We start from the raw sequence: 23,982 nt of genomic DNA on the forward strand, positions 1-23,982 counted from the left end.
ATACCCCAAGCTGGAGGGTGTGGTGGGAGGGTTTGTCTAAATAGAGCTGTCTTACGTCATTCAGTGTCTGGACAGAAAGCTATTAGTGATAGTTCTGTTTTCTGGTCACCAGTTCTTCTGGTTGAGGTTTCCGTCTTGATCTGATTCTTCAGAGTTCCTGGATTGTTTAAATCATTCTTACTGGGATGATTTCCAGTTCACTCTTCTCCTGTTCAGTCCTTTGAACTAGTCTATACTGAGGTAACTGATTCCAGGAGGAGCTTTTAGTGTAGACTGAGGCATCACAATGATGGGTAGTTTTAGCTTGATTTTTTTCTGTTCACTTTCTCTGCTGATTACTCTGATTTCTACAATGAACTTCGATACAACAGGGCATTACTGGGGACCACAACTGGCATCCCTTCCAGATACTGCTGCTGGGTGCTTTCTTTTCTTTAGAGATCTTTCTACTGCAGTACATCTGCAAACAGTCTGCTTCTTATCCAGTTACTGCTTGATTGCTATTTAAATATGTCTTGCTATTTATATTTGCAATATTAAAAATTTACTTGTTTTGTACTTGTTTTGTCAGTCGAATAAGAGAAGAGAAGGAAAAAGACAATCCTAAAAGGATCCCTGTGACGATAATTGCAAAAGACGTGGGAACTTGTGCATATGTAAGTGCTCTTGAGTTAAATAGGGGTCTAAATCCACATCACCTATGAGTGCTAGTGACCTGCAAATCCTCTGGATATTGAAAGGGTTCCTTTGGTTTGCAATCTCCTTTAAGGATTCAGTCCCTTGAAAAGACTTGGCATATGCAGCCCTGAAATGTTTGTGCCCTTTAATACATGTGTTTAATGTATTAATACATGACTTCTGTTTTAAAGACAGTGTGCTTGGTAAGAAATAATGGTTCTGGCATACAAACTAAAGACTGTACAGTGTGAAGTCCCAAGAAACACCTCTAGTGGAACTTACGCGTAAGCATCTTCAGAAATACCAGCACAATGTACCCTTTTTTTGCTTGTAAATCTTATCTAAACCCACAACTGCCTTCTTTCAATTCTGTGAAGCTGCAGCGTGTTATTGTTTATAGCGATCTTAAGTCAGGAAAGCAGTGTGTAAGAACACCCTGAAATTGCCTTAAGCATGTTTTTCATCAACTAATTGATGCTGGTAAATTTATAGGCAAAGTATAAATAGTAAAAAAGGTCATTCACGGGGTGATTTGCACCTTTTTGACTAAGTAATTATTAACCAATTTAAAATAAATTCTTGCATGTAGCCAATTCCATAGGGATACCCTAGTTATACCCTACTAGGTAGGGATACCCTACCTATTCAGTGATAATCCATCCATTCTTCCTTTGCTTCTTCTACATTTGTCTTTTCTTTCTTGTAACATCTGTATTTCAATCTCAGAACTCCAAGGAGCATGTGCAAGGGAATGAGAAATTTTGACAGAAGTTAGATTTCATTGGAGGTCTTTGCCCAACGGTGAATCTCCACTTAGAATTCTGTATTTGCATAGATGAAAGCATAAAGGAGTCTGCCTTTTTTTCAGAAAATAATAATTAAACAATACTATAATTGCGAGGTGGCTAAGATAAAAATTAATAAACAGTACCAAAAATTGTGAAGTTCAAATGCAAGACTGCAGATCAAGGTCTGCTCGGGTGTAAAAGTCTCTAAATCATACATGCTCTCGGGTTGCAATCTTGTACCAGAGTTTGTTGGGGGTTTTTTAAATGCCTTTTCTCCTTAGTTGTAATTAGCTCCTATGCCAGATATAGTCTTCTGATCCTGACAGTCGTAGAAACAACACACTATAGTCTGGATATTATCAGTAATAAAACAGAGGAGGAACAGATAGAAATTCTGTGATGCAAACAGTTCTTATTGCACTGTGATTCCTGCTATAGCGGCTGGAGATGCCGCTATTTTGGTTTTGGATAGTAAGGAAGGCTGAACACAAGGCACAAACCATTTTATTATATTCTAGCCAAGAGCAAAACTTATGCAAATGTGCTGACCTACTCCTGAGAGCCAGATGTCATTGCTTCAGGCAAATGTTAAATTTTTTATGGTATGAGCGTTCAGATATGTCCTGAAGCAAGATATAGAGTATTCTCACTACTTTCCTTTAATTGCCATGGCAGCTTGTTACCGTCAGGAACCTACACAAATGTACAGCTCAGATCTTTTCTAAATGTAAAATGTTAGGGGGTTGTTTCACCTGAACACCTTATGGCCAGCATAAAATTGGTATACTACAGAAGGTATCAGCGTATCACAAACTGTCTTGGGACTGGCAGTGAACATCTACATTACAGCTCTGCCACCTTCCCTTGTTTGGGCCATCAGATAGGCCTGGTGGTTTGTTGCAGTGGGCATGCCTTTGTTCTGCCAAGGCTTTAGTCTGGCCAGGAACCCGCTGCAATCCAAAAGCTGCGTAGTGCTGTTGGTGGAGCCAACAGGGCTTAGTAACTTGTGCTTGGTGTGTGGGAGTTGCCTGTTAGCTTGGAAGTGAGACCAGCATGGGTATGATTCTGCAAGCAAAAACCACTCTGGACACATGTTCACCACTTGTTTTTGCCTCTGCAACATGAAGGCAGTGGTGCTGCCACATTCCAGCAGGGCTGAGGATAGAGTCATTAATCCTAGTGTGTTCGATGCAATCCATGGAGCTGAGGTACAGAGCATTGCACAGCAGTACTGGAGGAATACTGATTCCAGGCAGCAGATGCTGAAATCTCGCTCTGGAAAGACTGCCCTGTGGAAAGCAGCACTTTCACCAACCAAAGCTTGGCACTCCATGCTGGTCACCATAACTATTTAGAAAGTGGTATCTCTGCTGCTCCATGCTTTTCCATACTGCCCATCAGCAGATTCTAGAGGCTGCTGGAGAGGTAGCATTTTAATTGGATGAAAGATTACCAAGAGGAAGTGCTTCTGGTACTGAGCCAGATCTAGCTCTGAGAAATCTATATAGAATGTAGCAAAGGTGCTAGAGATGAATGGCCTGTTTACAGTATTTTCTTGCCAGGGAGAACTTCAGTTGAAAAGGACAGAAATTATTGACAATTGATATTTCACTGAAAAAACTCACTGAAATGTTTAATTTTTTTCAAAGGAAACTTGTGTGCTTTTAAATGAATCAAACCATTGCGTTCCCCTTACGCAGTGTCTGAAGTGCAGTTAGTAGTCCTGTCTTTTTGCATATTTTAATGTGGAAGTCATGTCCCCAGTAATCATGGCACTCTCTCTTCTGATGGAGCTGCTAGGGAAGCAGGGAGCAAATACAGAAAGTATGTGACAAAGCAGAGGAAATCAAACCTTGATCCCAAGCAGCTGGACCTTTATCTATATAGTATAATTTATTTTAATAAGTAAAATTTTAACAGGATATTCTCAATTTTTCCAACAATGAATTATGCAGAGCTACTGCACCTCAGATACTCTTTGCAAATCCAAATTTTTAATGCCACTTTCCCCTTCTCCTTTTTTCTGTTCACAGTCAAAAACCCTAAGTGTAACCAATGTTGATACAGCAAACGATGTAATTCTGATGGCCCTGCAGCAGCTGGGAATTAATGTAAGTCCTTACACCAGTTTTATTGAGTCTTTTTTTGTAGTCTCTTATAACAGTCAGATCTTGCCTTGCACTATTTCCAAGTTTTAGGATATGAACATTAATTAAAGCCTTTAAGATAGCAATTCAGAGTTATTGAAGTGCAGCAGAAGTGCCTTGTTAATATATAGACCTCCAGAGATTAACAAGTGCTTTAAAAGTTTTGAGTAGGTCTCTCGTCCCTGTAAGGGATCAGTCATGTTTCAAGTTGCTTTTAAATCTGTTTTGCTGAAGCCTAAGAGGAGACATCTAGACACAAGAACTGAGAGTTTGGTAGAGCTCCTTTTGCATGCTTCAGTGTGAACAGGAAACCTACTGACTTGTCTGTTAGTTGGTTTCAAAATGTGCAGACGCATCATCAGTTGTGTCCCCAGATAGCAAGTACAAGCACTGCTCTCAAGTGTCTGAATCAGGTACTTTAAATGTCCATGGACCTTGAGAGTTATGTAAGACAAGAATGTAACTAAGTGATTGCACGAAATCTGAATGCGCCCAATTCACGCAATGTCCTGAAACTGTTTTGGAAAAAGGCTTTTACAGGACTTATGGTAATGCAGGGTAGTACCAAATAAATGCAACGATCCCTACAATATCAAGTACTGCCTCAGCTGGCTTCCTTTGCTCTAAACCAGACCAGGTAGTGCCTCAGGTGTAATAGTGAATCAATGCCAAGGACAGAATTCTGGCTCCCTTATTCTGTTTCACAATGTGGCTCCAACCAATACCAGTAATCACATAGAAGATCCTGGATGACAGCTTTTTAACTGGCCTGCCAGTCTACTGTTTGGGTAATAAGAGTTTTTTAAATGTCTTACTCTTGATACACATGTTGGTCTCATTGCATAGAATCTATCAAGTCTTTCCTTACCACAGCCTTGGGTGTGAAGAGTTAAATATGAGCAAAGTGCCACTCTTGTGCTTCCCTGCGGCTTCTGGACATTCACAGCAAAAGTTGGAGTAACCTCAGAATTAGCATTCACTAACATCCATTATCCCTAATTTATACAGGCTTTTAATACAGGGATCTATTCCGCTAGCTTGGCATTTCTCAGGCACAGCAATTTCTGTCTACCCACCTTGTTGTGTCTCAGACATCCCATTTACACCAGGGCTGGGGCTCTGGCCTGAGCTTAGAATCCAGTAGTCTATTCAATTAAGGAAGCTGGAGTTCATGGAGGGGGTTGCAAGGTGAAAAGGATAAGATGTGAGTTAAAATTAGGATTTTAATTGCAGATTGTCTGCAAGAAAAATCAGGAGACTGTGCTATATTACAACTGCAAGTCTTTATTGTGATGTATTTCATTTTTACCCATTTTATGGGTGTCATTTGCACTTCCTCATTTTGTGTACAGAAAAAACAGGAAAATGGTAGTATTCAAAGAGAATACTTTGAGATGAGCAGGAGGAGGAGCTGGTTAGGTTTCAGCATTGTTCTTTTGTATGTATTACAATCAACCGTTTCCTTCTCTTTACATTTTTATTTCAAGTGGAAAAAGAAGGAAATCCATCTGCAAGATGTAAAATCTTGCCTGCAGAATTATTTGCCCAAGTAATATACTATATTTTTTCACTGCTTCTTTAGAACATAAGGCCTTTTTTCATTATAGGCATATCATAAGATTAGCGATAAAATCAAACAAGCTAAATAAATTAAGCTGTAGCCTGGGTATCAATCAAACACCCAAACCCCTCATAGTATTGTTCTGACTGGGAGGAAGCTTTGCCTTATGTGAGGTTTTTTATTTTAGTCCGGAGAGGACCACTTGAAAGAAGCTTTATGACTTTTCAATGGCAATTATAAAAACTACATTTCACATATTATGTGATTAATGAGGCTATTACTTTGGCTGAGTTCACTCTGGTTTAACACATCAGGGTTTTTTCGTCTGTGGTTTCTCTGGTAAAATGACAACTAGCTCATGCAAAATGGCATTGATATCTGTTCCAAATTATCAAGTGTGGCAGAAGGAAGGGCCTTGGGTTTCCCAGCTCTGTAATTACACTTTCTGACTTTTCTGGGACAGTCATATTTATACTGACAAATGGCCTCATAAAGCCCATAAAGGATAGGATTTGCAGTCGGGATATGAACAGTTTGCCTCCTGAAAGCCATACTTACCAGCTCTTTCCCTTCCCCTGCTTCCCCTTGATGGCAACAATCCCTTTCACATATATGTGTGAAAGGAAAAGCAAATACCCTTTCCTGTCCTCCTCAGCTGTATTTATTTGCTCCTGGCTGCTTGCCCTGAGGCATCAGAGATGTCTACAAAGCCTATTTATTTTCCTTCTACCCCCTGCTAGCTGACTTAACAGCAGTGCTAATATGGGCCAAAAAGCTCTGTCAGTCAGAGAGCAAACTGCAAAGGCTTTATTGGATGTATCAGCATTACACCAGGTGCATGCAGCAAGTAGGAAGAGTCTCAAGAGGCTTGGGGACACTGGGTGAAGGTCCAGATAATGCAGGATAGTAGGCAAATTGTTTAAAAGGAGGTAGGATTTAACTTTAGAGCTAAATAGATACTGTCACGAGGTATTTACCACCTTTGTAGCCAGAAAACTTTTAGATTTTAATTATTCTGATTTAGCAGTATCACTGAAAAGTAATTTAAGGTAAAATAGATTACTTTTAATGCAGTGTATTTATCCACTTGCTATTTCCTTTTGTCCTGAGTGTGGTTTACATTAAATGCCATTCTTTTACTTCTGTTGTCTCACCATCATATCTGAAATAAGTATTATTCTCTTTCTTCAATTAAACTGCAACACTGACTTCTGTATTTATGCTAAAGGCAATATTTTGAATTTGCTTTCAAATCAGAGGTTTTACACAACTTTTCACAAAGATGATCACATTCTTCAGTCTTTTGAAAATTGTCTCCTTTGATGTAAATTTATTCTCTCCACTGTACATTTTAAAAAGGGCTTGGCAGTCTGAAAACACCTTCCAGTGCTCCCAAGCCCTTCCACAGAAAAGGGCTGCTCAAAAGGGCTGACAGCAGCCCTACAGGGAGATTTTGGGGCAACGTTGAATGCCAGGAGCCCCATGGGTGCCATCCTTGCCTTGGCATCATCAGAGTGGGCTCAGGACTTGGGTGAAGGTTCTCCTACCCTACCTTTAAGCATGGGTCACAGGCTCATAAACCTGAGCTCCTCCTGCTTGAGGGGGATGTAGAGAAGCTGGGGAGATGGTGGAGCAGAGTTCTCAGATGTGAGGCTTAGGGGTCCCTGTGTGGCAGAGCACATCCCAGAGAGTGTGATTTCCCTGGTACTAAAGACAGAGCTGAAGGGTGACCTCAGCTCACAGGAACTGCCTGCTGTCTACCCCATGCCCTGCAGCAGGCCTCCTCCTCCTTGTGCTGCTTAGCTGTAATCCTTCTGGGGGATCAGACCTGTCTCTCCTTGGTGCTGGGTGCTGCTCAGTGCTGCAGGGCAGAGTGGGCTGAGACATCCATCCCTCTTCTTTCAGGAACACTGAAAGAATTGGGGAAAACCTCCCCCTTTACCCTCAGAAATGATGGGCTCCAGCACCTCTCAATGTTCAGAGCTGAATCCTGGTCACATAACCAGATTGCACAGGACAGACACAATTCAGAAACTTTGCTGGTGGCAAACTTAGGCACTGCAAAGTAAATGCTGTTGACAAGGTGCAGATTATCCTTACATTGTGAGAAACCTTACATGAACCTGTCCTTAATGACTGGCAAACTTATTCTTAATTTTGGTTTTAAAGGGCTCTGAAAAAGATTACAAGCTGTGGGTGATTTCAGGAAGAGAACATGCTCCTTACCCTCTTATTGGTAAGTTCTTGATGTTGTTTTGTTTTTCAATATTCACTCAGCTTTTAGTGCTGAAGGAAGCAAGAAATACAGAGAAGACTGAAATGCAGTTTCCTCTTTTGTTTTTCCTGTTTTTTCTCTTACTTCCCTGTCACACAAGTTTGCCTATTTGGGGAGCTAGTCAGATGATGATCCTTTGTTTTGAAGAGCTTTTGTCACAAAGAGGTTGGAAAAGGTCATTTATTTCTGCCCCAGTTTTGCTGCATGAGCCCCAGTCTTTCTGCAGAGTTGGCCTCTCCACTCACCCCCTCCTGGTGGCATCATCCTCCAGGCTGTCCAGCTTTACCATACTTCTTCCTACACCTCCATAGCATTGTTTACTTCCCTCCTCAGTAAAACTCAGCAGAGTTTTGAGAAATGTTCTGTTGTTAACTCAAGTTAACTGATTCAAGAAGTCCTTTTCAATCCTCTGTTTTTTGTACTGTCTGACAGCTCCCCTCTGATTAGGAGTGAATCAGTGCTTATTCTCTTTCTAAAATGGTTTTCAAAACATTTTGTCTTCAGGAACCAACCCAAAGCTCAAAAGTGATTGGATGGAGTGATTTGATTTTGGCCCTTGATTCACTAAGAAAAAATCCCTTCCCATTATTAAGAACCTTTCCCTGTAGAAGCCCAGCTTTACTTGTGCTATATGAGTTTGCAGATGATTATAACAAGAAAAACTTACGAATTTTCTGGTTTTACCTCTTGCAGATCTAACCCCAGTAAATCTTAGCATTCCTTCTCAAAGCAGCCTTAGTTACAAATGCTTCGCTGGAGTCAGATAACATGAATATTTATAAAAGGTCTACCAAGTGCACCTTACAGATAGTGCAAACTGTTTAGCCTTTGAAACATACCAGACTTTGGCTTTCTGACCATTATTGTGTATCTTCTTCAGAACAAATCACAGCCACAGCTCTAAACATAGAGCCAGAGAATTCAGAAATGGTAAAGCGTTTCTAATTGACTGACTTTCACTGCAAATTCAAGTTACAATCCTTGGAAAAGAAGAATCCTTGGAGTATGAAAGTGATGCTGCTCTTGATATTTATGCAAAGGTTTATTAGATAATGCCAGCTTTTATCATAGGTAGGCATCAGAAGCAGAGTTCTGACTGTGCCAAAGCTTCAATCCTGCCTGTAATCTCAAATAACGTCTCTTCCAATCTCAGTGCTCAAGTCTAACTACTAACTAAAACGTCTTAGCACTGCATCCATATTTAATATATTTCATCTGCCAGATCTTTAGAGAAGTCTGAAAAACATCTTTCCAGTGGCATTTTTGAAAGCTCCTCCAGAAATGAATTGTGTCTGTGTAGTCCCCAAAGATGCTGGTTAAAGCCAAGCGTAGCTCATTTGCATTAGCCTTGTGATTAACGTTTCCTTCCTGTTTCAGCCTCAGATGAGAACCATAATTGTATCTCGTTTGACTGAGTTGATGGCTGTTGCACTTAACATGGAGAAGGAAAGAAGATCACTTTCACACTGGATTTTTTTTGAGTTTTGCATGCTTAGCAAAAATGACTGCTCCCAAAGTCTCATTTCTCTCCAGAATGATACAAGCAATCAATACCTAAACTTTCAGTGCTACAAGGAAAGCAGTAGAAATAGTAAACATCTGTATTTTCTGATGGGCTTTTATGTGATACAGCTGTAATAGGTCTGATTTTACTTTTACATCTGCTTAACTACACCAAACACAGTAACTCCCTATCTGCCAGTGTATGATTTGTGCCTGTGTAAATATGGAGAAAAATGTCAATTCTTAGATTACGGAGAGAGAAAGTGCTGCAGGCCAGCAAGCAAAATCTACTTCCATCCAGGGCAGATGGAGTTTTGCAAGTCTCCAGTCAATCCAACACAGATTATTATGATTTCTCTTTGAACAGGACATGAATATCCCTTTGGAATTAAAATGAGCCACATTCGCGATGCTGTGCCCCATGGATCAAAGCACTGTGCCTGCCCCAGGCAGCTTCAGGAGTCTTTCCTGACGGAGCAGCTGCCCCAGGAGCTGCAGTGCCAGTTTGTGCTGAAGCCAAGCCAAGTGGCCGTGTGCCAGCAGCTGAACGGTACGTTGCCCCGCTCACCCCAGCAACATTCACTCATAGCCTGGCTTCCTCCCTGGCTCGGCAAATGTACCAGCACTGGGGGTAGTGGAAAGTGAAGAGGAGCGTGCAGTTGTACCTTCCAGCTGCACAAGGGATTCTGCAATGTAGCTCTCCCTGATTTCAGTGTGCTGTTGTATATGTGTCATCCTTGTAAGTTACATTTTGACAAGCTGCCTGTCAAATGATTCTTCTAAAACAAGCAAAAGAAAGACAAAATCTCTCCCCTGCAATTTTTTGTAAGTCTCTTCTCTCTGCAGCCCTTGCTGTGCTCTGTAGCAAGGCTGAGTGGTTTTACGGTTCAGGTGTCAAGGCTTGACTTCGGCACAGAATTCCCATGCAACATTTGGCAGCATCCTTTATCTCAATACGGTACTTAGGGCTGTACACCTACTTCACTGGGACCCTCAAGTGGCAAAGTCCAGACGTGTCCTTGAGTACTTAGATGAGGTGAGCAAATAGAACTTCTTTATTTCAGTACTCTTTGAACAAATTGAAGAAAGTAGTATTTTCTTCTGCCTTTGGCCTTGATGCTGCAAAAATATGAGCACCTGCTCTCTATTTTGCACTCCGTTGTCAATGACACAATGACTGACCACTGCTCATGATAAAAGAAATAAGGAGATCTTTACAGGATTGAGACATTACACCTCGGGCAAGGATACATCCCATGGTGTGTTTTAATTGTGCTTAACACACTGGCATGCGCAGTTCAATTAGGAACTCTACCCTACTTCACCACTGATGACTGTATCATAAAAAAATAACATGTACACTGTTACCCTGTGCACTCCTCAGTAGCTAAGATCTCCCACAATATATGAATAGAATCCATTTGTAATGTTTTTAGAAATTAAATATAGTAAACTATACTAGTGTCTATTATAAATTATTCTGTAAATTGATTACATTTTATATATATTAATTTCCTTTCTGCATGCCTTCATCCCCCCCCCCTTCACAGTAATTTGTATCACATATTACTTCATGGCATGTTTCAAGAATGAGGCAATCTAGCAAAGGGGTGTAATTAGGTTTACAGACCCTGCTTTGGCAGCTGATGTTGACTGGCAAGAGAAAATAGAAATGCAAATCAGGCCTGTAGAGTTCTAACGCAGATGTGTTGTCATCGGTGCTGTGCAAGCTGCTAGTGAGGCTAGCTTGGGGCAGCAGAAGCCTGGGGCAGCCTGCATGTCATGCACAGGGATTGGTCTAAATGGGAGGAAGGCTTTTAGTCCCTTCACCTTTCCTTCTTTCATCAGACAGAACCTCTTAAAGGGATATGTAGTCTGACTGCTTGCAAAGCAGGCTATCTCGCATACAGCGCTGTTTGTTGTGCTCCTCCTAACTCCTTCTCACCTATTTTGGTTTTGGAAAATGGCAAAAGGTACCTGTCTGCAAGCCAAGGCTATGATCTGGCTTTGGGCTCATCTTCAGATCAGCAAGCCAAAATATCTATGTTTGTTTTTGGTTAACCACTAGACACACTGCCACATACAGGGCAAATTTACAGAGAACGGCATCTGTAATCCCACATTTCACTGCCACATGCTGTGCTATCCTCCCTCCCATCACTTCCCTGCATCGATACCATTATGCTGGACATGCTGTGCCTTCTGGAGGCAGCAAGGAGCAGCTGACCAGCTGCACCAGTATGCACCAGGGTTAGACAGCAGTGTTGGTGTTGACAGGCAGACATGACTGACACTAGGCCGTCATGTCAAATAAGAAGCTGTGTGGTGGTGTAGTTACATCAGCTGTCCTGGCAGGATGGTTTAAAAAAGTACAGAGAATTTAATGTGTGGAAGAACTGGAGTGTTTCTGTCACCTCTCCTGTGTGGCCTTTCAGCATGTAACAGGAATGGTCACCTTCCAGTTAAACATAGCCATTAAGTAATGCTTATGAGCACATGTCTAAAGTATTGAAAGAACCAACTGCTGCCAGTGGCTACTCTGTAATCCAAATTATTATTTAATTGTTTGTTAGAAAGCAAAGATTCAACCAATTAGTCTTAATACAGATAGGAGGTCTTTGAAAACTGTTGACAGTTAGGGGTTTGATCAGAAAGAATGCTACGCTGTTAGACAGATCTTAAGTTTTGTTTAGAAGTTTCTGATTAGTTTCAAGAAGAGGAAATGCCACTTCCATGACTGGAACACTACCTATGAATGGGAATTGCCTTCATGTAAAATATGAGCAGAAGAGATGGCTGGTGTGAGCTCTGAGCAAAGTTTTCCATCAAAATAGTGTTGCTTTTCTTCTGATTCTGGCCTTGAATAATCCACCAGAGCAGGGTCCTGAGGTTTTTGTACAGAAGTACTTGTGCAGAGCAATAATTGATGACTGTCTTGGCTGAGAGGAGCCTGGGCTTCTCCTTGTATTGCAGCTTTGCAGAGGTTCAAGGAAAGGAAGTGTACATCCACGCCTTCTCATCTACTCTTTAGCTTAAGACTTCTCAAGCCTTTTAAAAAGGGGATATTAAAAGGATGAGTTTTCCTGTTGTTCAGTGAATGTTAGTTTTTTAAGTGACATGGCATTTCATTGCTGTACATCAGTTTTTGGTTTCTGCCTTGGTATGTTGAAGAGCACTGGTTAAGATTTCCTTCCTGTCTCTGGAGAGAGCCAGTTAGTTACAATTACCTTTTGCTCACACTGTCGGTTTGAGACATGGCTTTTAAGAGGGGAGCAAACAGTAAGAGACTAAGAAGAGTTCCTAATTTTAAGACTCCTTTTTTATTCACTTCTGCTTTTCCTTGTTGTCCAAAAGAGCATCTTTTCTTAATTTTTACTTCCTGAGACCTGCAGGGTTGACAGAAAAAAACACCAGTATGTATTTGCTGTGTGACTAGAACTCCAAGTGAAGAAAACCTTATTTGTGTGCTAATATCCAGCTCATCTGAAAGAAAAAAAAAAGTAATTTTGAAAGTTACAGGTTAGTTATGTTCTCCAGAACATGATGAGTCAAGTAAAGCCTTAGATACTGCCAGACTTACACTTCTTGAAGCTTTGGGCTGCTTAAAATGTATATCTTTGTTGTTTTTTATGAAAAGAATTTTTCATCAGGCTTTCACATTCATATGTTCACATTTTGAATTAAACTGTAACTTTTCATCCTATAGTGTCTAATGAAAAGATTTCCACCCATTCCCAAAAGGAGCATGATCTGGAATGGAATGACGTATAATGAAAACTACTCTTTGAGCTGAAAAGCCAATTGTAGTAAAGTGTAGGAGAGAATAAAGTGTTGGAGAGAAAAACCTGGTATTATGCCACAATCCTTAATTCTACAAGCCTTGCTTCTGCCCTCCACAACAGCAGAAAGTAAAATGTTTGACCAGGTGGAAGAACCAGCTAATAATCTATGCTGATTGGCTTTGAAAACACCTTGAAACTGAAAAATAATATCAGAATAAGTCTTTCCCAGTTAGCATTTCTATCATAAACAGTCCCCATCTCCTCCCCACTTAGCAGTAGCCCATGCTGTTAAGAAGAGGTTACACTGTCTGATGTTGAGAAAGGTCATATGAAAAAACCCTTTTTGTATCCCAATACCAGTTTTTCCTTCTCTATATGCAGCAAATAAGAGAATAAGAGCTTCAATTAGTGGTGATCTTTCGATATCTCATGAAATATGCTAAAATTAGGACAAACGGAGCCCATCAGTGTGTGGGCAGCATGCTGAAATGCCATCTGGAAGACGTTGATTAAAGGGCAGGCACTGTCCTTGGGCCTTGGTCGGCAAATGCTTGGAGTGAGAAGACTAGTGATACTCTTGCATTGCAGATAAGAGAGCAAAGGCAGTGGCTTTTCATGGTCTGAAAACATCTCACCCCATTAGCTGATTCCTTGTGTTACTTGTGGAGGGAGTGGGTGCTCTCCTGCATTGCCAGGGACACTAGGATGCCTCTGGTCAGCAAGCCAAGATGGAAACCTTCTTTTCTGAAGAAGGTCTTTGGTTTTGCTCGTGTGGGTGGAAAATGAGTTATTTACCAGAGTCCAGCTCTGTGTGATGTCAGCAGGCTGAGGTCTGCCCTCCTGCACTTAGTGGTAAATGCTGATGTTGTGGTCCAGCAGCGCAGGGCAGATCCTGTATCCTCTTCAGGATGTGAGTAAGGCAACACATTCTCCACGCACACACACGCATGCACAGATATATTCATGGTGGATTAGGCTTAGCTGGATGCCAAGGAGTTGGTTGAGTTCATGACATTTTTTCCTTTGAAACCATAGCAACCACCAAAAACCAAATACTGGAACTAGAATTGAAATGCATTTCTTCTAATAAACACCTTTCTCTTTCCCCAGACTTAAGCCAAAAGTCATTTAAAAGGAAAAGATCTATCATAAATTGGGCTTTTTGGCGTGGCCCAGGCACGCATTTGGACAATGCACCCCTCTCCACAACATCTGCTGCTCCTGGGAAGCTCTTTGGCCTCTTGCTAACAACCATCTGTGAGGATGACAACCTGCCCAAACCCCTGTTGGTGAGTCCCAGGCTCAGAATTGGGTCTTACAGTGGTGGAATTTCTTTGTGTAGTAAATGAGAACATGTTTGTTTATGGGACATTAAAAGTACCGAAGCAAAGAAACCAGAAAGATTTCCAGAAGGAAACCTCATTTGTGGTTCTCAGCAAGAACTTCAGATTTTAACATGTGCTGTGGTCAGGCTTAGTTAATAACAGCTTGAGAAACATATGTGATCAGCCTGCTGCTCTGGGCTATTTCTTCTTTATAACCCATGCTGTAAGGCTGGTTCCCTAATCCTCACTTACGCAGTGTAAATGAATGCCACGTTCACATACTTTTTAAACCACTCCCAAGATTTCTATAAAATTCCCAAATCCATAAATATGTCATCTACTGTCCCATATAGACAGCCCACGCATACATAAGAATGCCACCTGCCCCTAACTAGACAGTTTCAGAGCCTTTCTTGAAGGCATTCCAGGACAGGCAAGCACTCTGAGTCCTCGTTTTTGATCCAATAACGCCACTGCAAAAACAGGTGGGAATTTGGAGGCTGCAGAAGCATCTTTTCTTTCTGTCTTGAGAGAGCTCTAGTGCTGTGGGTGCTCTCAAAACCAGCCTAAGAACATGAAAAAGGGTTTCCTAGAGCCCATTCCTAGGCATAATTAAGGCAGATATGTGACATTTTTGGTCAGGACTGAGGGGTACCCTGTCGTTGATGAAGCAGTTTAAGTATTTACAGAGTAGGAGTGAGCCCCCTTCATCCTAATAGCCTGACTTTTGGCTGGAAGAATTTGCCAGAACCCCACTGAAATCAGTGGGGTTACACCAGTTTACAAGAAGAGATGTTTTGTCTCCTAAGCTTGTGCTTGATGTGCTGCTTTATCACTGCCTGAATAGTGAATCATACTAGGACTTTTCAGGTCTTTTAATAGTGTGGGTTTGTTATTTTCTTTTGAAGGAGAAGTGTGTATTTTCATAATTTAGATTATTTAAATAAGCCCTCCAGAGACAGACTCTGTAAGAATATGATCACCTGATCCCTCATGCTCTCTGTTTAAGAGATGAGCCAATGCTGCATATCAGAAATTTCTCCAAAACATAAATATTAGTAAATTTTTATCTGAAAAAATCCCCAGAGTTACTAAGAATAGAATCATAGCTTGGTAAACTTCATGCTTTGAATCTTAAACATTGTGTTTATGCCACAAAATATAACTTATTTCTGAATTCATACAGCATCTCTGGAGAATGGAATACTAGGGAACTGTGTGGGATTTACCTACAAGAGAAGGAAAATACCAGGGATGAATTCAGCAGGCGTGTTTAATATCTGCTTCAGAGCTTGCTTTCACAGCTGAAGGGCTCTCTTTTAGCCATGGCCACGTTGAATTGTCTTACACCATTAGCTTCATTCATGTAATTTTGTCTGGGTTTGCTAGTTTAACAGGGGCTTCCAATTTTTATCTTGTGGATATTTTGTTCAAAATATATTTTCAAAGCATTTGTTCATGCTGATATCCTGTGGTGTGGAACTCAGCCTGTTTTGTTGGCAGAGTTCTAAATTCCTGCAAAGAAAATGAAAATGCTGACATGAGTCCTGCTGACATGAAGGTGCTTCTCCAAAGCATCTGCACTTACATGAATTCTCGGCCTTCAATGTCTGCAAGAGTGAGAAAGAAACATTAAAGAGGAAAAGTAAAAATAATAGTTTCCATTAGACTTATTTGCACTGCTGTGTGTCAGGAAGACCTACCTTACAGCCCAGACTAGGAAAGTCCCCAAACCCCACTTCTTAGCCATTACTGTTCTATAATTCAGTTTTATGATGATGGGCTCACCCCAGTGTCCCTTTGCTTGCTGTCTCTTTTGATAACTTGGTCCTCAGGCCACTGTGTATATACACATAATCTCAGGGGCTGTCTGCATGTGTTTCTCCTTTGGAAGAGAGAAACATGACAAATTCTGTATCACTTGGAGCAGGCCTGCAAGAGGTGACCAGCATGTCAGGGAGATGACCTACAGGACACTGCAGAGAACTAAGCATCTGGCAAATATCATAAACATATTACCTCAGAAGAAGTTTCAGCATTTCCTTTTCTTCTTGTTTTCCTCTCTTATTTAGCAGAAGAAATCAGTCCCTCCTGTTATTTTAAAAGCTAGGCAGGAATCTACTTGTTTTCCCTTTCCTTTTAAGTATCTCATGTAGTAAGCTGCCCACTTGTTTAATCCTTTGCAGCCTCGTTGGCTTTAGGATAGCTGTAAGGCTGAGCTTTAGCCCTCTCTGGGTGACCTCCCAGGAGGGAACACCTTGCCCCAGAGGTGATCCCTCTGACAGCCCTGAGCTGCTTGCAAAGTATGATACCACTCACAAGCAGCAAAGGAAGTAAAAACCTGACTCTGATCTGCTGAAGAAGCGCAGATAGATATTAACAAAGTGCTTTTCAGCTTAGATAAAAATCTAATTTCTTTCAGACATTAGTAATGGAACAGAAGTCTATCTCTGGTCAGTGATAATATTGACTACAATGATGAGCAGTGAGGGTCTGATATCTTCATGCAAAGTGATGTCTGTCTGAGGCCACCATCAGATGCAGAGCTTTGAATTAGGTAGACCCCTCTCCTTTTCCCATACCACAATGTTTATATATTTAAATGACTTGGCTAAAACTTGCATGGGTCCTGGAAGATCATGCAGGAAGCTAGAGCTCAGCAGTGGCAGCACAGTATTTATAAGATTTTCTAAAATGAGAACCCCAGATCACAGCTTTGCTGTGCAGTTTGGCATGGTTTGGAGGGTTAGCCTTGACTTGTGTTTTATTTCTGAGCTGTTTTAGGACTCAAAGGTTTTCAGCTGGGGCAGAAGTGGCAAAACTACATTTTCATGGCACTGGACAATAAAATATATTTATAAGAAATCCTGTCTGCCTTTTAATTCTTTTCAGGACATGCTTTCTCTCCTTTACCAAGAGGGCCCTTCCACCAAGGGTATTTTCAGACGCTCTGGAAGTGCAAAAACCTTCAGAGAGCTCAAGGAGAAGCTTGATTCAGGCTCTGAAGTGGACCTAGCCTGTGAATCCATATTTGTGACAGCATCTTTGTTTAAGGTATGTGAAGAATGTTCCTTTCTTCCTTTTTGGGTGAGAGCAGCACAGATCCCATGCACAAGCAAGTAGGGCTTTTCTCCAGGGATAGGCCTAAAAAGGAATTGGTGGACTGAATTAAGAAGAATGGGCTGGCACAATAATGTTGTGAGAATCTCCAAATGCGTTTACCACTGAATTAGGATGAGGAAAAGGACTAGCCAGCTTGTTTTTCTGCCGGTTTTTCTGAGGTCTCTGTTACAACTTGGTTCTACTACTCTCTTTGTCTCTGCATATGAAATACTAAAAAGGCATGTTTGCAGACCTGTTTCCTTACGTGTCAGTAATACCCTACACTATAAACTATGGTGAGTTTATAGCGTTGCCATTAATATTTGGATTTCTTTTATGCACTATCTTTTCTTACAATCTTTTATGTAAAAACCAATATTCCTTGTGCAAAAAAGCATCATAGCTTCCCTTACCCTAGCTTGTTTGGAAAGCTAGGATTTGGACTTCTTCCTAAGCTGCAACAGTTTCGCTGCCAGTGGCTGAGGTATTAGGAAAGAGGAGTAGCATGACTATTCATGACTAGTTTAAGTACTCCATTACCAAAAGGGATTGATTAGGGGAGAGAAAACAGAGATGTCTTGCAGTGCTTACAATCTGGACATATTTGAGCTTGTCAGCTAAGGAGAAGAAACAGGGTCTACGAATGAAGTTAAGGGATAAGTGAAGACAGACACTATACAACATCAAAATAACTGGTCTCACTGCAGATTTTTTAGTTCAGCAACATCAGATGAAGCTTCCAAATATCTCTATTATGACAGGAAAGGGTAAGGAAAGGGCAAGAAAATATTCACTTTAAGCATAATCTAAAGTACTTCCGTATCTCAGATGATTTTCTTCTGGTTTTAGTTGCTGTGTGTAACTATGCTTGTCAACGAGCACTGTTGCACAGATACATCCTCTTCTATCTACATGTCTTACTCCTACTCCCTCACATGCTCCAGAACAGCTGTTCACGTGTTTTGTTATTCTTTTCTCTTGATAAGGATTTTCTTCGCAACATCCCAGGCAGCATTTTGTCATCCCAGCTGTGTGATAAGTGGGTCTCTGTGCTGGATCAAGGAAATACTGAAGAGAAGATAAAAAGCATACAAAGGTATGCTTATATGATATAGTATATAATACTATTATAATATATACTTATATTCTCTGCATTCTTTTCCTATAAATGTATATCCCAGAATGCGGAATTGCAAATATTCAACTTACAATTAATTTTTTAAAAATAGATGCTGAAAGTCTCCGTGTATATGACAGAACATTCAAACTTATATATAATCTTAAATGATTGTCTGTATGAGACAGTTTTATGACTCTTTTGTCCCACTTTTTTGCCTTTTGTGGATACCAGTAAATAAATTAATCATTTCATGAAGAAAACAAAACCAACTTATATGATTTGGAAATACGCTGTCCAGGACCTGAATTTCTTCCTGATATCAAATCCAAAACCACCTTCAGGGAACTTTGGAGTCCTGGATGAAAGGGAAGCTGAAATCAGTTCCTCATATATTTCCCCTGATTCATCTCAAATTTTAGTGACCATTCTGAAGCCAAGATGGAATTGTGTGTAAATGCTGGAGTAGAGTGACAAGGGAAGCCTCTACTCTTGCAGGTGGTATAAAACAGAAAGTAGGCAAAGTTTACGTCATGGGAAGCAGAGCTTGGTATGCTAGCTGACCTCACACATACTTACACACATATATACTTAAGGCAACTAGATGGCATGGAGAGACAGCTGAACGTTTTGGTTAAGTGAATAGTGAATTATCAGGGAGCTTAGGTGAAGTACATGACAGGTTTCATGACATATGTTGTACTTGGTTCATTAGTTTGACAGAGCATTATTTTAATTATGTGTTATGATGTTTTCTGTTGTTCCAGAAAACTGTTCAGAGACACAGTGAGGGAAAGCAGCTGAGCAACAACATCTCTTTGACACGCTCCCAGCTTTAATTAGTGGACCATGTTACCCTGTTTCTGTAATTCCATTACCTTGACTTGTGTGTATCTATGGAAAATGGTCACTAACTTGAAGAATTACATTTGTGTATGTTTTCAGGTTATTAGAGCAGCTTCCCAGAGCTAATGTTGTTCTCCTACGTTACATCTTTGGAGTGCTGCATGGTATAGAAATGAGATCTGAAGAGAACCAGATGAATGCATTTAATCTGGCTATCTGCATTGCACCTAGCTTGCTCTGGCCTCCTGTTTCCTCCACTCCTGATATAGAAAGTGAATTTATAAAAAAGGTAAGACACACTTAAGTGTAGTTAAAAAACAAACCAACCTTCTTCCTGTTCAACCACGCTGTTGGTTACAAACATGAAAACAGTCAGTACCTCTTCAGATCAGGACTTGTCCTCTTGTCAGGGCTCTAGAAACATTCATCTATCCATTCTCATAATCTGGAAGAGGGGGAGGGAGATCATAAAGCAATACGCAGTGTATTAGTGAAGTGCTTCTCTCATCAAGAAGCTCTGTGTTGCGGTGACCTCTGAACAGGACAGAGTAGAAATGGAGAAGGTGCATATGATGATGTATACCAGGACATTTTATCTGGGCCCAGCAGATTGAGAGAATAGTTCTTGGCTGCCATCATGGAATACAGTTTGCTCCTGTTCCTCATATGTATGGTGAGCTTGCCCTGAGTGCAATAATAGAAGATCTGACAAGGCGTCTCTCTCCCATTCCTTTGTTGCAGATTTCCAGTCTGGTACAGTTCCTCATTGAGAATTGCTGCAGGATTTTTGGAGATGAAATTACCTCCCTCTTTGGAGAAATACTGATGACATGCAGTAGAGAGAACAGCTCAGGTAATACAGATTGATGTTTTGATCTCCTTAAGACAGCTAAACTTATCCATACAAAAGATCAGTCTATTCCAAGGAAAAATGCTGTTCCCTTTTCATGCAGTGTTTCCAGATACTGCTGTTCTATTTCCTCTGCCCAAAGTATTGGTCATAAAAACTGATTCAAAGACCTGAGCCATATCACAGAATGCTCTTGCAAAGAATCTCTTGCTCCTGTACCAGTCATTTGAGCCACTAGGTAAAAAAGAGGAAGGGGAAACAAAGAAAAAAAAAAGGGAAAAAAATCTGGAGAAAGCTTCATCTTAAGTCTAGAATTTTTGCCTCAGCCTCCAGAATATCATGAAGTCATGATCAACGATGGTTATAATGCAGCTGTCATGTCACACCATTATATTAGGATTGAAAGTGTCTATTCTTCACTATCAAAAGAGAGAGATCTCCATAATTTCAATGGGACATCCAGATTTTGCTACTAGCACAGAAAAATGATGGAACTGGTGAGTGAAATTGTCTGACAGACTAGTTGACAGAACTCTCCAGATTATTCTTAGTGCTCTTTTTCTCTCCAACTTTGTGTAATTTTGACTGGAGTTTTGTGTCTCTCCTTAAAGTGTTTCTAAAGCAGCATTTTTTGTAAAATAGATTTTGTCACAGCTGGCCTATACTGAAAGTGGTAATAGCACTTGCATTGGCATGCCAGACTGACTCAGTGTGCCTGTTCTGAATTCCTCATGCTCCAGGTGAGATTTGATGAAATCCAGTAAAATTTGGCCTGCCCCCTCCCCAAGAGTGAAGCACATGGGATCTGTTGTGCTGGGATGTGCTGGGACTGAGAGCTCAGACCCACAATAGGTTGTGACAGCTGAACAAGTTTTCAGCCATGCACTGAGGTGTGGTAACTGTCCATGTGGGAACTGTGTCTGCTGCAAATGTGAGATAAGTCAGCTTAGAGTGGCCCAGAGCAAAAGAGATTTAATGTAATTCCAATTATCGCAAATACAGATTAGGACCCAGGTGTGCACTGCTGAGTGGAAATGAGGTACCTGTTTAAACTGAGACTAAAACTCACCATGTTGCTCTTAAAAATATATTTTCTGGAAGAAAATTGTTTTCTGGAAGACCATGGAAATATGAAGTATGCCCTGTTTTCTTCATTTGTCTAAAAGAAGGAAAGAAAGGTTAAATGTTGTTTTCAATATTCAATAATGAAAAGAAAAATTCGATAATTACCCGTTAAATACATGTATGTATGTATGTAAATAATTGTTTACAGCTAGATTATGTACTAGTAAAGTTCACCACTTAAAAAAACCAAACCAAACCAAACCAAATGAAGGAAACCACAACAACAAAAAAAAAAACCTAACCCTTAATTGTGCCATTATCCTGTATTTCTTGACTGAACTGCAGCTTAGCACTCACTTGATCTTTTCCATTTCAAAATCAGATAGTAATTTTTTCTGAAATTATTGGTATTTCTGCTTGAAGAATCTTTAAAGGGCAAATACTCCTGAAAGTAAAGGATACTTGCCAAAAAAAATAAAAAAAAAGGAAGCTGCTTGTCAGTAGGGGGGTTCAGTCACTGATGTGTTAACGCTTGGTTTTGTCCTTGCAGATGTTGCTTCTCTCCATCAGAATGACTCTTCCTATGACAGCCTGGAAAATGAGGCGAATGATGAAGCTGACTCTTCTTCTAGTGACTGGATTAAAACCCGCGATCAAGATAACCGGAGCAGGGAGTCTGTCTTCACTCTGAGTGATGGTGATTCGGAGCAGACAGAGGTGGATGAAATCCAAAGCGAGATCAAATCAAAGCAGTTGACAATTTCTGTTGGCATGCACCTGAAGTTTTCATCGCAAGAAAACTCACAGAATGAATCTCTGTGCTCCGGCGCACTGGGTTTCTCCTCAGCCGCTACCTCAGGTGCTCTCAAAACTTCGAGGAGACACAGACGCTCCTCCGAGCCTGCAGTTGCCCTCCTCGCCTCCAGTTTTGTCCACACTGATGATGGTCATGAGAAGGCAACACGCAAAGCCAGCTGTGATGTTGTCCTATCTCATGAAGATGAAGACTATCTCTGTCAGCTTCGATCATTGCAGATGGAAAGGCAAAAGCTTAGCAATCGGAGCTTGATTATGGGGATTAATGTTGGTAGAAGTGACAACACAAATCAAAACATTGAAAGGAAAGACCTGTCCCATTGTCTCCTGCCTCCAACACCAGAGGGATTAAATATTTGCTCAGGATTTAGCTGTTCTAGCCAGTCTTCTTCTGGGACATCTCCATCTGTGTCATCAATTTGCTCTCTGGACAGTGCTTTCTCGCAGTTTTCAGACCAGACTCTGTTTACCCTAAGTGAAACCTCCTGCCCTTTCGACAGCACTTTTCAATTGCTAAAGAAACACGAAGATGCTACTGCTGCTGCTGTGGCTGGTGACTGTTTGGTTACACCCACCAAGGTGCCACCATCTCCACAACCTACTGACGCTGTGGCTGAAAGGGGCTTGGTGGAGCCCACCAGCAGGCCAGCCCCCCTGAAACCTACTGATGGAGTTGATGGCTATTTGATTAAGCCTAAAATTCAGGCATTGCCTCTGAAAGTCACAGGAAGAGACAGTCTTCATGATCAAAGAGGAAGTCTAGAAAAACATTACAGCAATCCAAAGTTTAAAGAGACTGACCAAAGCTTTTTTGCAGAGGAATATTAATGCTTAAAATAAACACCATAAAGAAAATGCCTTTGGTGTTAATGTGTGTTCATTTTAAGTTTAACATCCAGGTTGTTCAAATTTAATTGAGCAGTCCCCAGACTCACAAGTTTTCTTTTTTTTAGGAAACTGTTTGAGTAATGTTCCGACATAAAGCTTTGCAAGAACATTGTAAGAATAATAAAAATTGCTGAAAAGCAAGCAAACAGAAGTCTCCTGAAAATCTGGAAGGGACCCAGGAGGTAACCAAGGCCAGTGCCCTGTTCTCTGACCCTGCCAGGGCAGCAGGGTGCCTGCTGGGCCTCTCCCCTTGACCAGTCAAGTATTGAGCCTTGAAGATGTGAGTCCCAGTCCTTTGTGCTTTTGATGTAGTGTGCAAAGTCAGCATAGATTCCATAACTGTGGTATTATACTACTGTTCTGAAACTGATAAATTTTCCCTTCATTGTCCTCCAAGGAGTAAGTGTATTGTTTTCTGTATGTTTATGTGGTATGTTTGATAGGTGTAGTTATTCCTTTCACACTGCAAAAGAAAGACAAAAGTAAGCTCAAAAATATGTAAAGGGAAATGCAGAAGCTTGTAACTAACACCCTGCAACTCTGTGTGTTTCATTTATTGTGCTTTGTTGGCTGTTCTGTTCATGTTTAAGTTGTGGATATTTTCTTAACATTGCTGTAAATGGCATTATGTATTATTGCAAGCAGAACAAACGTAATTTTATTATGCAGCATCTAAAACATAGAATCATAGAATGGTTTGGGTTGGAAGAGACCTTAAAGATCTAGTTCCAACCCTGCTGCCATGGGCAGGAACACCTTCCACTGGATCAGGTTTCTCAAAGCCCCATCCAACCTGGCCTTTAATACTTCCAGGAATGGGGGGCATCCACAACTTCTTGGGACAACCTGTTCCAGTGCTTCCCCACTCTCATAAGAAAGAGTTTTTTCCTAACATCTAATCTAAACCTGCCCTCTTTCAATTTAAAACCATTGCCCCGTGTCCTGTCACTGTCTTCCCTTATAAAAAAATAATCTCCCTCCTTTTTATAAGCCCCCTTAAGGTACCAGAAGGCTGAAGTGAGGTCTTCTCAAGATGCCTGTTCTTCAGGCTTAAGAACCCCAGCTCTCTCAGCATTTCCTCGTAGAAGAGGTGTTCCTTTCCTCTAAGGTTCTTTGTGGCCCTCTTGTGGACGCCTCTAACTGGTCCATGTCTTTCCTGTGCTGGGGACCCCAGAGTTGGATGCAGCACTCCAGCTGGAGTCTCACCAGAGCAAAGTAGAGGCAGAATCCCCTCCCTTG

The 23,982-nt window shown here is 41.0% G+C and overlaps 1 protein-coding gene across 1 annotated transcript in view; it reads left to right on the forward strand.

Moving 5' to 3' along the window:
• ARHGAP20 (Rho GTPase activating protein 20) overlaps positions 1 to 22,713 on the forward strand; it is a 60,402-nt gene extending 37,689 nt beyond the window's left edge. The window contains 11 exon segments of the mRNA XM_027653119.1: positions 572 to 656; positions 3,500 to 3,577; positions 7,344 to 7,410; positions 9,320 to 9,502; positions 13,845 to 14,023; positions 16,952 to 17,113; positions 18,148 to 18,257; positions 19,224 to 19,413; positions 19,866 to 19,977; positions 21,590 to 22,600; positions 22,603 to 22,713. Coding sequence (XP_027508920.1) covers positions 572 to 656; positions 3,500 to 3,577; positions 7,344 to 7,410; positions 9,320 to 9,502; positions 13,845 to 14,023; positions 16,952 to 17,113; positions 18,148 to 18,257; positions 19,224 to 19,413; positions 19,866 to 19,977; positions 21,590 to 22,600; positions 22,603 to 22,646 — 2,221 coding nt within the window. The 3' untranslated portion in view covers positions 22,647 to 22,713.
• Positions 22,714 to 23,982: the final 1,269 nt, after the last annotated feature.

This window comes from Corapipo altera, unplaced genomic scaffold (genome assembly GCF_003945725.1).
Source record: "Corapipo altera isolate COAL_440 unplaced genomic scaffold, ASM394572v1 0, whole genome shotgun sequence".
Lineage (NCBI taxonomy): Eukaryota > Metazoa > Chordata > Aves > Passeriformes > Pipridae > Corapipo > Corapipo altera.